Genomic DNA, 13,185 nt, shown 5'->3' with positions numbered 1-13,185 from the left:
CTGGGAGGGGAGGGGCTGGTCACCCCGTGGTGCCCTTATAAAACTCAACGTTTAACCTACTCACGCCGGCTTGTGCCCGCCCTCACAGTCGGCCATATTTGCGGAATACACCACGCCGCCGTTGACCCTGCAGGCCATTGACCGAGCAACCCAACGTTCCTACCAGCTACCTCCGCAGCAGGACAAGGTGTTTTTGTTTGTTCCTGGGTACTAAGTGTTATTTTCCAATTGTTTATGCCTCTAAAGTACAGAAAATGGCTCTTATTCCCCACAAACGTATACGCTACACGGATTTCACGACACAAACACCTCCACTGTGGATCATATTCTGATCAGCACCGCAATCGATTAATCGGTTTTACTTTTAAATCGCCAATTGCCCCGAATCAATTACGACGGATCGATGCCTTATAAACAAGTGACCCCGTCGATTCCTACCCACAACGACAGAATTAGGAATCGATCCACGCGCGTTTGGAATCGATGAACCCGACGAATCCGTCGCCCGAGAGAAACGATTCGATTATTTTTTGTAAAACTCGGAACCTCCTTTCGCTTAGGAATCGATTCGAGTCGACTGCGGCGCTTTATCAAGTCGGCGAATCGATCCCCGTTCGGAGGCGTCGCGCGGAATCGATTTGCCACTCGCGAAACTAAACGTGCGAATCGGATCGATTCCGAAGTTTGGGCACCTCTCGTTACCCGTAGTTTCATCATCCTTGGGTGGTCGGTGTTGGAAGCGTGGCTCCGCGTTTTTTTAATAAAATTGTAACATTTTGACAACGTTTACGTTTAGATTTGTTTATTTTATTTTAAAAGTTAAATCCAAACAATCGACAGAGTGACAAAGGCGGACCCCATTCATTCATTCACGACGACGGCGGCGAAATCGGTGACGACTTTGCTGCCTTGAAAGCCGGTGAGAGAATCAGCCCCACCACCTCATTCATAGAGACACACAGAGACTCACAGAGACTCAGAGAGACACACAGAGACTTGTAGAGACCCACAGACCCATAGAGACCCACAGATACTCATAGAGACCCACAGAGACACACAGACTCGTAGACACATAGAGACACACAGAGACTCACAGAGACACACAGATACTCGTAGAGACACACAGAGACTCGTAGAGACACACAGAGACTCATAGAGACACACAGAGACCCACAGAGACACACAGAGACTCGTAGACACACAGAGACTCGTAGACACACACAGAGACTCGTAGACACACACAGAGACCCATGTAGACACAGAGACTCGTAGACACAGACTCACAGAGACTCGTAGAGACCCACAGAGACTCATAGAGACCCAGGGACTCATAGAGACAGAGACCCACATAGACCCACATAGACCCATAGAGACCCACAGAGACCCATAGAGACCCATAGAGACACACAGAGACCCACAGAGACACACAGAGACCCGTAGAGACCCATAGAGACACACAGACCCACAGAGACCCATAGAGACCCATAGAGACCCATAGAGACACACAGAGACCCACAGAGACCCATAGAGACACACAGAGACCCACAGAGACACACAGAGACCCACAGAGACCCATAGAGACACACAGACCCACAGAGACCCACAGAGACCCATAGAGACCCACAGAGACCTACAGAGACCCACAGAGACTCGTAGAGACCCACAGACACACACAGACCCACAGAGACCCATAGAGACCCACAGAGACCCATAGAGACACAGAGACCCACAGAGACACACAGAGACCCACAGAGACTCGTAGAGACCCACAGAGACCCACAGAGACTCACAGAGACACACAGACCCACAGAGACCCATAGAGACCCACAGAGACCCATAGAGACACACAGAAACCCACAGAGACACACAGAGACACACAGAGACCTACAGAGACTCGTAGAGACCCACAGAGACCCGTAGAGACCCATAGAGACACACAGACCCACAGAGACCCATAGAGACCCATAGAGACCCACAGAGACCCACAGAGACCCATATAGACACACAGACCCACAGAGACCCATAGAGACCCACAGAGACCCATAGAGACCCACAGAGACCCGTAGAGACCCACAGAGACACACAGAGACTCAGAGACTCACAGAGACCCACAGAGACCCACAGATACCTACAGAGACTCATAGAGACCCACAGAGACACACAGACCCACAGAGACCCACAGAGACATACAGAGACCCACAGAGACTCGTAGAGACCCACAGAGACACACAGAGACCCATAGAGACCCACAGAGACCCATAGAGACCCACAGAGACCCGTAGAGACCCACAGAGACACACAGAGACTCAGAGACTCACAGAGACCCACAGAGACCCACAGATACCTACAGAGACTCATAGAGACCCACAGAGACACACAGACCCACAGAGACCCACAGAGACATACAGAGACCCACAGAGACTCGTAGAGACCCACAGAGACACACGGAGACTCGTAGAGACACACAGATACCCACATAGACCCATAGAGACACACAGAGACCCACAGAGACACACAGACCCACAGAGACCCACAGAGACCCACAGAGACCCATAGAGACCCACAGAGACCTACAGAGACCCACAGAGACTCGTAGAGACCCACAGACACACACAGACCCACAGAGACCCATAGAGACCCACAGAGACCCATAGAGACACAGAGACCCACAGAGACACACAGAGACCCACAGAGACTCGTAGAGACCCACAGAGACCCACAGAGACTCACAGAGACACACAGACCCACAGAGACCCATAGAGACCCACAGAGACCCATAGAGACACACAGAAACCCACAGAGACACACAGAGACCTACAGAGACTCGTAGAGACCCACAGAGACCCGTAGAGACCCATAGAGACACACAGACCCACAGAGACCCATAGAAACCCATAGAGACCCACAGAGACCCACAGAGACCCACAGAGACCCATATAGACACACAGACCCACAGAGACCCATAGAGACCCACAGAGACCCATAGAGACCCACAGAGACCCGTAGAGACCCACAGAGACACACAGAGACTCAGAGACTCACAGAGACCCACAGAGACCCACAGATACCTACAGAGACTCATAGAGACCCACAGAGACACACAGACCCACAGAGACCCACAGAGACATACAGAGACCCACAGAGACTCGTAGAGACCCACAGAGACACACGGAGACTCGTAGAGACACACAGATACCCACATAGACCCATAGAGACACACAGAGACCCACAGAGACACAGACCAACAGAGACCCACAGAGACCCACAGAGACCCAGTGACTCGTATAGACCCATAGAGACCCACAGAGACCCAGTGACTCACAGAGACCCAAGTACTCATAGAGAACCACAGAGACCCAGGGACTCATAGAGAACCCACAGATACCCACAGAGACCCAGTGACTCATAGACCCATAGAGACCCACAGAGACGCACAGAGACTCAGAGACCCACAGAGACCCACAGAGACTCATAGAGACCCACAGACCCACAGAGACCCACAGAGACTCGTAGAGACACACAGAGACTCGTAGAGACACACAGATACCCACAGAGACCCAGTGACTCGTATAGACCCATAGAGACCCACAGAGAACCAGTGACTCACAGAGACCCAAGTACTCATAGAGAACCACAGAGACCCAGGGACTCATAGAGAACCACAGAGACCCAGGGACTCATAGAGAACCACAGAGACCCAGGGACTCATAGAGACCCATCGATAAGAATCGCCGCCATACTTCTACCAAATCACTGCAAATCTCGAGGTAGTCAACATCTCCTAGCCACCGTGATGATGATGAGAGAGAAAGACACGCAGACTCCAAATATACAGCAGCAGGCATCAGGGTCGGGATGTGTGTCACTTGCGGGATGGTGGTGATGTCGATGGTGGATGGTAGATGATGTTGATGATGGTGGTGATGGTGGATGATGTTGATGGTTGATGATGTTGATGGTGGTGGTGGTGATGTTGATGATGTTGATGATGGTGGTGATGATGGTGCAGGTGATGATGTTGATGATATTGGTGATGGTGGTGGTGATGGTGGTGCAGGTGATGTCGTCCCTGACGCTGTACGCGCACACCGGTGGTGATGGGGGAGATGTCGATGGTGGTGATGGTGGTGATGGTGGATGATGTTGATGGTGGTGATGGTGGTGATGTTGATGATGTTGATGATGATGATGTTGGTGATGGTGGTGGCGATGATGGTGGTGCAGGTGATGTCGTCCCTGACGCTGTACGCGCACACCGGTGGTGATGGGGAAGATGTCGATGGTGGTGATGGTGGTGATGGTGGATGATGTTGATGGTGGTGATGGTGGATGATGTTGATGGTTGATGATGATGATGTTGGTGGCGATGATGGTGGTGCAGGTGATGTCGTCCCTGACGCTGTACGCGCACACCGGTGGTGATGGGGGAGATGTGGATGTCATCACCGCCCGCGTCCTCATCACCGCCCGCTTCTCCGGGGTCAACATCAACGTCACCACCGACTCCACGCGGATACCTCGGTCTCAACCACAACAACCACCACAACCACCACCACAACAACAACCACCACCACAACCACCACAATTACCACCACCGCAATCACCACTACTACCACCACCACCATCACAACAATCACCACCACGATCACCATCACAACCACCACTACTACCACCATCACAACCACCACCACAACCACCACAACCACCACCACAACCATCACCACAACCACCATCACAACCGCGACAACCACCACCACCACAACCACCATCACAACCACCACAACCACCACCACAACCACCATCACAATCACCACCGCAATCACCACCACAACCACCACCACAACCACCACTACTACCACCATCACAACCACCACCACAACCACCACAACTACCACCACCACAATCACCACCACAATCACCACCACAACCACCACAACCACCACCACAACCACCACCACAACCACCACAACCACCACAATTACCACCACCACAATCACCACCACAATCACCACTACTACCACCACCACCATCACAACAATCACCACCACGATCACCATCACAACCACCACTACTACCACCATCATCACAACCACCACCACAACCACCACTACTACCACCACAACCACCACAACCACCACCACAACCACAATAACCACCACAACCACCATCACAATCACCATCACAACCACCACCACAACCACCACCACAACCAACATCACAACCACCACCACAATCACCATCACAACCACTACCACAACCACCATCACAACCACCACCACAACCACCACCACAACCACCACCACAATCACCACCATAACCACCACCACAATCACCACCACAACCACCATCACAACCACCACCACAATCACCATCACAACCACTACCACAACCACCACCACAACCACAACCACCACCACAATCACCACCACAACCACCACCACAATCACCACCACAACCACCATCACAACCACCACCACAACCACCATCACAACCACCACAATCACCACCACAACCACCACCACAATCACCACCACAACCACCATCACAACCACCACCACAACCACCATCACAACCACCACAATCACCACCACAATCACCACCACAATCACTACCACAACCACCACTACAATCACCACCACAATCACTACCACAACCACCACTACAATCACCACCACAACCACCATCACAACCACCAGCACCACAATCACCATCACAACCACCACCACAACCACTACCACAACCACCATCACAACCACCACCACAACCACAACTGCTGAAGTAGGCCAAGTTGTTTTCTTGCTGTGGTTGTCCCACCTGGCGATGACGGTTGCTTTGTGTTGCGATCGAAACGTCGTGATCGGTTCGTTTTCTACCCACGTGACTTTACCGTAAGAACCAAAGAGTTTGTGGATTACAGTAATAGGTTTTTACCCTTTAAACTGGTACACAAACTGATACCTTTATACAAGGGATCATGTTTAGCAATAACCACAACACAAAAAAACATAACTCTGATAATGATATGCACTGTCCTTGAAGTTGATTGGTCCACACCCGAGACAGCTTTTCTTAGAGCCCTAGTCTCACATGGTGTTGGACCAGATGACGCCAAAAGGCGCACAACTCAGACAATGCACCATCAGAGTATGAGAGCTCGGGGTAAAGCATTTACACCATTGGAACCTCATTTGCCAGTAAAAAATATGATAGTTTTTTTTACCCTTCTATCTGGCAACAAAACTGACACTTTTTTTTACAAGGAGTCATGTTTGCATAGACCACAATACCTGCAGTCATTATGCAAACAAAAACACAACTCTGATAATATATGCACTGTCCTTGAAGCTGATTGGTCCACACCAGAGACAGCTTTCCTTAGAGCCCAGTCTCACATGGTGTTGGACCAGATGACGCCTTTTGCGCCTTTTGGCGTCATCTGGTCCAACACCATGTGAGACGAGGCTCTAAGGAAAGCTGTCTCGGGTGTGGACCAATCAACTTCAAGGACAGTGCATACATTATCAGAGTTATGTTTTTTGTTTGCATTATGACTGCAGGTATTGTGGTCTATGCAAACATGACTCCTCGTAAAAAAGGTGTGATAATATATGCACTGTCCTTGAAGTTGATTGGTACACACCCGAGACAGCTTTCCTTAGAGCCCAGTCTCACATGGTGTTGGACCAGATGACGCCAAAAGCCGCACAACTTTACCGAAAACACCAAAACACTATGGACCTCTGCTTTCTCTCCCTCCCTCCCCGCCCGCCCGCCCAGGGTTCTCTGGAAGTCCCTCCCGGTCCTGGAATCGAACTCGGGCTTCAAGCTCTCGGGCGCCCACGCCATCGCCTACTACCTGGCCAGGCTGGGGCCGGCACCAGGCCCGGATCGGTGGGCGGGGCTAGGCCAGGGGGAGGAGCAAGAGGCCAGCGTCCTCCAATGGGTGGCCCTGGCCGAGGGCACGTTGCTCCCGGCAACCGTCGCCGCGTGCTACCCCTCCGTCGCCGGGGGCGACCAGCGCAAGGTGAGCTCCCTGGACCGGCGGTTGCCGTGGTGACGCGCCGTTTGAGACGAGAAAATTGTTGGACCAATCGGTTTCGAAGACAATGCACGTGCACCATTGGAACCTGATTTGCCAGTAAAACATATGATAATTGGTTTTTTTACCCTTCTATCTGGCAACAAATGTGGATATCTACATAAATTGATATTATAAACACACTATCCTAAAAATACAGCACCATATTTTAACACTAAAGCAGTCACTGACTCGCAACAACTTGCAAACATAAGTGACAGAGTTAATTTCGGGTAAAATCAATGAAAATGGGGTATGCCGATAGCATAGAAATGATAGAGCAAATCTGAGATCAGATTTGGAATCAGCACCCTGAAATTAGTCTAGAACAGCTGCAAAAGTCCAGGCCAGAACAAAATGTTTTTTTTGTTGACCAGTGTTATTGTGTTTTTTTACCCTTCTATCTGGCAACAAAACTGACACCTTTTTTACGAGGAGTCATGTTTGCATAGACCACAATACCTGCAGTTATAATGCAAACAAAAACATAACTTTGATGATGATATGCACTGTCCTTGAAGTTGATTGGTCCACACCCGAGACAGCTTTCCTTAGAGCCTAGTCTCACATGGTGTTGGACCAGATGACGCCAAAAGGCGCACAACTCAAAGACAATGCACCATCAGAGTATGAGAGCTCGGCTTAAGCATTTACACCATGGGAACCTCATTTGCCAGTAAAACATATGATAATTGCTTTTTTTACCCTTCCATCTGGCAACAAAACTGACACCTTTTTTAAATCCTTTATTAAATCCTTTATATTAAGTTAACTTGCTTGCTTGCTTGCTTACGACCGTGCAAACCTTTCGGTCGTTTTTTAACCCACTTCCCGTGATCCAATCGAGCTGACATTTTGCACACAGACTCGTTGTCCGAGACAATTAATGTTCGTGAAATTTTTTTTCCAAAATTTAACACTGTTTAGGGAAAACAAATTAAATATTTAATTACCAATTGTTTAATACTGGAAGACAATCATCTGACCCATAGGTGGCAGCCATCTCAAGCCAGAGGACGAGAGGACTCTAGCCGCCACGCATATAAAGGATTTAGAGTGAAAAATTTTGTTTTTACGGGTTATACTTGTTTAAATCCTTTATATTAAGTTCACGTGCTTGCTGAGGACCGTGCAAATCTTTCCGTCGTTTTTTAACCCACTTCCCGTGATCCAATCCAGCTGACATTTTGCACACAGACTCGTTGTGCGTGACAATTAATGTTCGTGAAAAAATATTTCCAAAATTTTACACTTTGTAGGACAAAAATATATTTAATTACCAATTGCTTAATGGTGCAATGCAATCATCTGACCCATAGGTGGCAGCTATCTCAAGCCAGAGGACGAGAGGACTCTAGCCGCCACGCATATAAAGGATTTATAGTGAAAAACTTTGTTTTTACGGGTTATACTTTTTACACTTGGCGGGTATGTGTGTGTGTGGGGGGGGGTGGGTGGTCCCTCTCGTCTTGTGTAGGTGGCGTCGCGAGCCAGAGCTGAGATCTTCAGCGCCCTCTCCGCCCTGGACTCGACGCTGCGCCAGCGAACATTCCTGGTCGGCGAGCGCCTCTCCCTCGCCGACGTGTCCGTGGCGACGGCGCTGATGCTGCCCTACGCCCACGTGAGTGTGGTGCTGGGGAAGGGGGTGGTGGTGGGGGGGGGGTGGTGGGGGGTGGGGGGAGGGGTGGCCGTGTCTCCGCACGCTCCCCCCCTTGTGTCTCCACGTCTCTCAACGTGTACCCACATAGATCCCCGTGTCTCTCAGTGTCCCCCCCCTTCTCCCCCCCCCCCCGTGTCCCCCCCGTGTGTCTCCACATCTCTCCCCACGTAGATCCCCGTGTCTCTCAGTGTCTCCCCCCCCCCCCCCCCGTGTCTCCACATCTCTCCCCACGTAGATCCCCGTGTCTCTCAGTGTCCCCCCCCCCCTCGTGTCCCCCCCCCCCCCCCGTGTCCCCCCCCGTGTGTCTCCACATCTCTCCCCACGTAGATCCCCGTGTCTCTCAGTGTCCCCCCCCCCTTCCCCCCCCCCCCCCCCACGTGTCTCCACATCTCTCCAACCTCCCGCCGCAGGCTACCCCTTGGAGAGGGGGGGTGGGCGGTGACTTTACCTTTGCCCCGTTGCAGGTGTTGGACGCCGCCGCCCGCGGGCGCCACCCTCACGCCACCCGCTGGTTCCTCACCTGCGCCCATCAGCCCGAGTTCCTCTCCGTGCTCGGGCCCGTCGCCCTGACGCGCCAGCCCGCCGGGGCCGAGGGTCACCCGGCCCCGGCCAAAGGTCAGCCTGCTGGGGCCAAAGGTCACCCGGCTCCGGCGAAAGGTCACCCGGCTCCGGCCAAAGGTCACCCGGCTCCGGCCGAGGGTCACCCGGCCCCGGCCAAAGGTCAACCCGCCGGGGCCAAGGGTCAGCCGGCCGGGGCCAAGGGTCAGCCCGCCGGAGCCAAAGGTCACCCGGCCCCAGCCAAAGGTCAGCCCACCGGGGCCAAGGGTCAGCCCGCCGGGGTCAAAGGACAAGCCGCCGGGGAGAAAGGTCCAGCGGCCGCAGAGGGCGCAGGTGGGGGACCGCTCCGCACGTCGCGCCCTCCTGCCGCACAACGCGGCCCCGTTGTGGATGAAGTTGTCGGGCGACGCACAAACGTGGAGTGTTTATTTACCCCCCTCGCTCCCTCCCTCCCTCCCTCCCTCCCTCCCTCCCTCCCTCCCTCCCTCCCTCCCTCCCTCCACCCCTCTTCCTCCTCCTTCTTCCACCCCTCTCCTCCCTTCCCTCCTTCCATCCCCCCTCTATCCCCCCTCCTCCTCTTCCCCCCTCCCCTCCACCCTCCCCCCCCCTCCTTCCTCCACCCCCCCCCCCCCCTCCTCTTTCCCCCCCCCTCCTCCTTCCTTCACCCCCCTCCTCCTCCCCCCACACCTCCCGCCTCCATTCTCCCTCTCCCCCAGCACCTCCGTTCCCTTCCCCCCCTCCTCCCCTCCCCCCGCACCTCCCCCCCCCTCCACCCCCCCCACCCCCACCCTCCCCCCCACCCCCCACCCCCCTCCAGCGAACGGAGACGACGCGAAGCCCAAGACGTCGGCGCAGCTCAAGAAGGAAGCGAAGAGGCGGGAGAAGCTGGACAAGTTCCAGCAGAAGCAGGAGAAGGTGAAGTCGCCTCGCCCCGACCAGGTGAGAGGGCCCCCCCCCCCACCCCCCACAGGGCCCCCCCCCCACAGGCCCCCCCCCAGGCCCCCCCCCAGGGCCCCCCCCCCACCCCCCCAGGGCCCCCCCCCCCCCCCCTACCGCTCCCGGGGTCCACTGTGTTGGGAATTCCGGTCCGGGGTCATCGTCATCTTCCTCCCCTTTCACTTATTTCACTTCCTCTTTTTTCTCTTTCACTTTCTATTTAGCTTCCTCTTTCACTTCCTCTTTCACTTTCACTTCCTCTTTCTTCTCTTCCCCTTCCTCCTCTTTCACTTTCACTTCCTCTTTCACTTCCTCTTCCTCTGCTTATTCGTCCATGGACCAGTGATCCTAAACTCCAGTCCAGGTTTTTCCTTGGCCCAGCGTCGAATCCAAGGGCCATCGATTTTCAAATCCAGTCCCAAGTTTTTTTGCGCGAATCCAGGGCCAGTGGGTGACAAATCCGTTCGCGGTTTGGCAGTGTCGAGTCCAGGGGCCGCCTACCCTCGCGAATTCCGGTTCGGGTTTTTTATTTTCTCCCCCCCCCCCCCGCGGACTTCCTCCCAGAGTCCGGCTCCAGCCGCGTGTGTATTGAAGGGTAGATTTGAAGCTTTCGTGACTGCAAGGATTCATATTGTTAGGTTTTTTCCGTAAAGTCACGTAGGTAAAAAATTAAAATTAATAAAATAAAAATAAAATAAAAATCACGACGTTTCGGAGGCAACACAAGCGTCCGTCTTCAGGTGGAACAGTCACAGCACAATTGCTGTATCAAGTGAGAGAAATTACATGAAAACCGTGTTTTTATATATACTGGTTGAGGGTGGGAGGAGCCAAGGTAGACCTTGATTATTATTTTTAAAATCCTTTATATTAAGTTCACTTGCTTGCTTGCGCGCTTACGACCGTGCAAATCTTTCGGTCGTTTTTTAACCCACTTCCCGTGATCCAATCGAGCTGACATTTTGCACACAGACTCGTTGTGCGTGACAATTTTATTTTTTTAGGAAAAAAAAATGTCATATTTAATTTAAAAAACCAATGTGATAAAAATGAAACTCTTATTCAAGAAATACAGAAATGAACAATAAAATAAAACCGATGCCACGCATATAAAGGATTTATGGTGAAAAACTTTGTTTTTACGGGTTAATTTTTTGTGAGGTTCGGTACGTGACTTTACCGAAAAAACCTAAGAATATGTATTGAAAGCTCCGCTCCGTGTTTTGTGTTTATCCCGTGCAGCAGCAGCAGCAGCAGCAGAAGAAGGCCAAGGTGGAGAAGAAAGAGTTGGAGGTGATCACCTACGACGTGGACACCCCGCCCGGAGAGAAGAAGGGTGAGAGGCGTGCACCTAGCCTGGCGCGGTGACGCGGTGGCACTGCCGTTGTTGCGTCTGTGTGTGTGTGTGTGCCCAGGTGTGTGTATGTGTCTGTGTGTCCAGGTGTGTGTGTGTCTGTGTTCCCAGGTGTGTGTCTGTGTGTGTGTGTCTGTGTGTGTGTGTGTGCCCAGGTGTGTGTGTGTGTACACAGGTGTGTGTGTGCCCAGGTGTGTTTGTACCCAGGTGTGTGTGTGTCCAGGTGTGTGTGTGTGTCTGTGTGTGTCCAGGTGTGTGTCTGTGTGTGTCTGTGTGTGTGTGCGACTGTGCGACTGTGGGGAGTGGTGGTGTAGTGGTTAGCGCTACGCTGCGCTACGAACCGCCCGGCGACCCGAGTTCGATTCCCGCTCACGGCCAACACCGCCAGTGACGATTATCTGAACCGGTTCTGAGCCTCCCCTAGGTCGACTCAGCCTCAAATGAGTACCTGGTGCGGTGTGTAGTAAACATCGCCACTGGGGAGACAAAGGCGGTCGGGCGTGGTGCTGGCCACCCACCCCCTCGTGTGCCGTGCCGGCCTTCATAGGTGCTCGCTAACAGCACTTGCCCCTACAGTCTGTCAAAGCTATACGGGGGATCTTTGTCTTTGTGCGCGTGCCCAGGTGAGTGCGTGCACGTAGCCTGGCACGAACGCCGTGGTTGACATCACCGAGTGGCGAGTGACGGCTGCTGTTGTTGTTGTTGTTGTCGTTGTTGTTGTTGTTGTCGTTGTTGTCGTTGTTGTTGTTGTTGTTGTTGTCGTTGTTGTTGTTGTTGTTGTTGTTGTTGTCGTTGTTGTTGTTGTTGTTGTTGTCGTTGTTGTTGTTGTTGTCGTTGTTGTTGTCGTTGTTGTTGTCGTTGTTGTTGTCGTTGTTGTTGTTGTTGTTGTTGTTGTCGTTGTTGTTGTTGTTGTTGTCGTTGTTGTCGTTGTTGTTGTTGTTGTTGTTGTGTGGCGCTGAGCGCTGCGCTGCGACCCGGAACGCCGCTGACGGATAGTCTGAGCCGGTCCCGGTGCCTCTTCCTCCCCCCTAGGTCCACTCGGCCTCAAATGGGTATCCGGTGCAGTGTGCGTAGTAAACGTTGTCACCGGGGGGGAGACAAAGGCGGCCGGGCGTGGTGCTGGCCACCCACCCACCCCGTCGTGTGCCACGGTGCCGGTAGCCTTCATAGGTGCTCGCTAACCGCACTTGCCCCATCAGTCTGTTAAGGCTACACGGGAGATCTTTGTCTTTGTATTTTTTGCGTGCGTGCGTGTGTGGTGCGTGTGCGTGGCCTGCGTGCGTGTGTGGTGCGTGTGTGGTGCGTGTGTGGTGCGTGTGTGGTGCGTGGCGTGTGCTGTGCTGCGTGTGCGTGGCGTGTGCGTGTTGTGTGCATGGCGTGTGCTGTGCGTGTGCGTGGCGTGTGCTGTGCATGGCGTGTGCTGTGCGTGTGCGTGGCGTGTGCTGTGCTGCGTGTGTGTGCGTGTGCGTGGCGTGTGCGTGGTGTGTGCGTGTGTTGTGCGTGTGGCATGCGTGTCGTGTGCTGTGCGTGTGCGTGGCGTGTGCGTGTTGTGTGCGTGGCGTGTTGTGTGCGTGGCGTGTGCTGTGCGTGTGCTGTGCT

General features: G+C 53.1%; 1 protein-coding gene across 4 annotated transcripts; it reads left to right on the top strand.

Moving 5' to 3' along the window:
* On the top strand, positions 1-11,877 carry LOC133361125 (valine--tRNA ligase-like). 4 transcript variants are annotated; one of them, XM_061579986.1, is made up of 7 exons: positions 1-919; positions 4,382-4,521; positions 6,778-7,024; positions 8,556-8,699; positions 9,203-9,629; positions 10,114-10,235; positions 11,472-11,877. In XM_061579986.1, the coding sequence occupies exons 2-7, from the start codon at positions 4,385-4,387 to the stop codon at positions 11,598-11,600; spliced, it is 1,206 nt and encodes a 401-aa protein (XP_061435970.1). In that variant the 5' UTR covers positions 1-919; positions 4,382-4,384; the 3' UTR covers positions 11,601-11,877. The 4 variants fall into 4 exon arrangements, with proteins under 4 accessions (XP_061435970.1, XP_061435973.1, XP_061435972.1 ...); XM_061579989.1 differs by having other exon boundaries at positions 8-919; positions 11,481-11,877; XM_061579988.1 differs by having other exon boundaries at positions 8-919; positions 11,478-11,877.
* Positions 11,878-13,185: the final 1,308 nt, after the last annotated feature.

Source organism: Lethenteron reissneri, chromosome 71 (genome assembly GCF_015708825.2).
Source record: "Lethenteron reissneri isolate LAM-NWPU_2019-01 chromosome 71, ASM1570882v1, whole genome shotgun sequence".
In the NCBI taxonomy this organism is placed as follows: domain Eukaryota; kingdom Metazoa; phylum Chordata; class Hyperoartia; order Petromyzontiformes; family Petromyzontidae; genus Lethenteron; species Lethenteron reissneri.
Note: the sequence above shows the minus strand (reverse complement) of the source record. Positions and strands in the feature narration are given on the sequence as shown.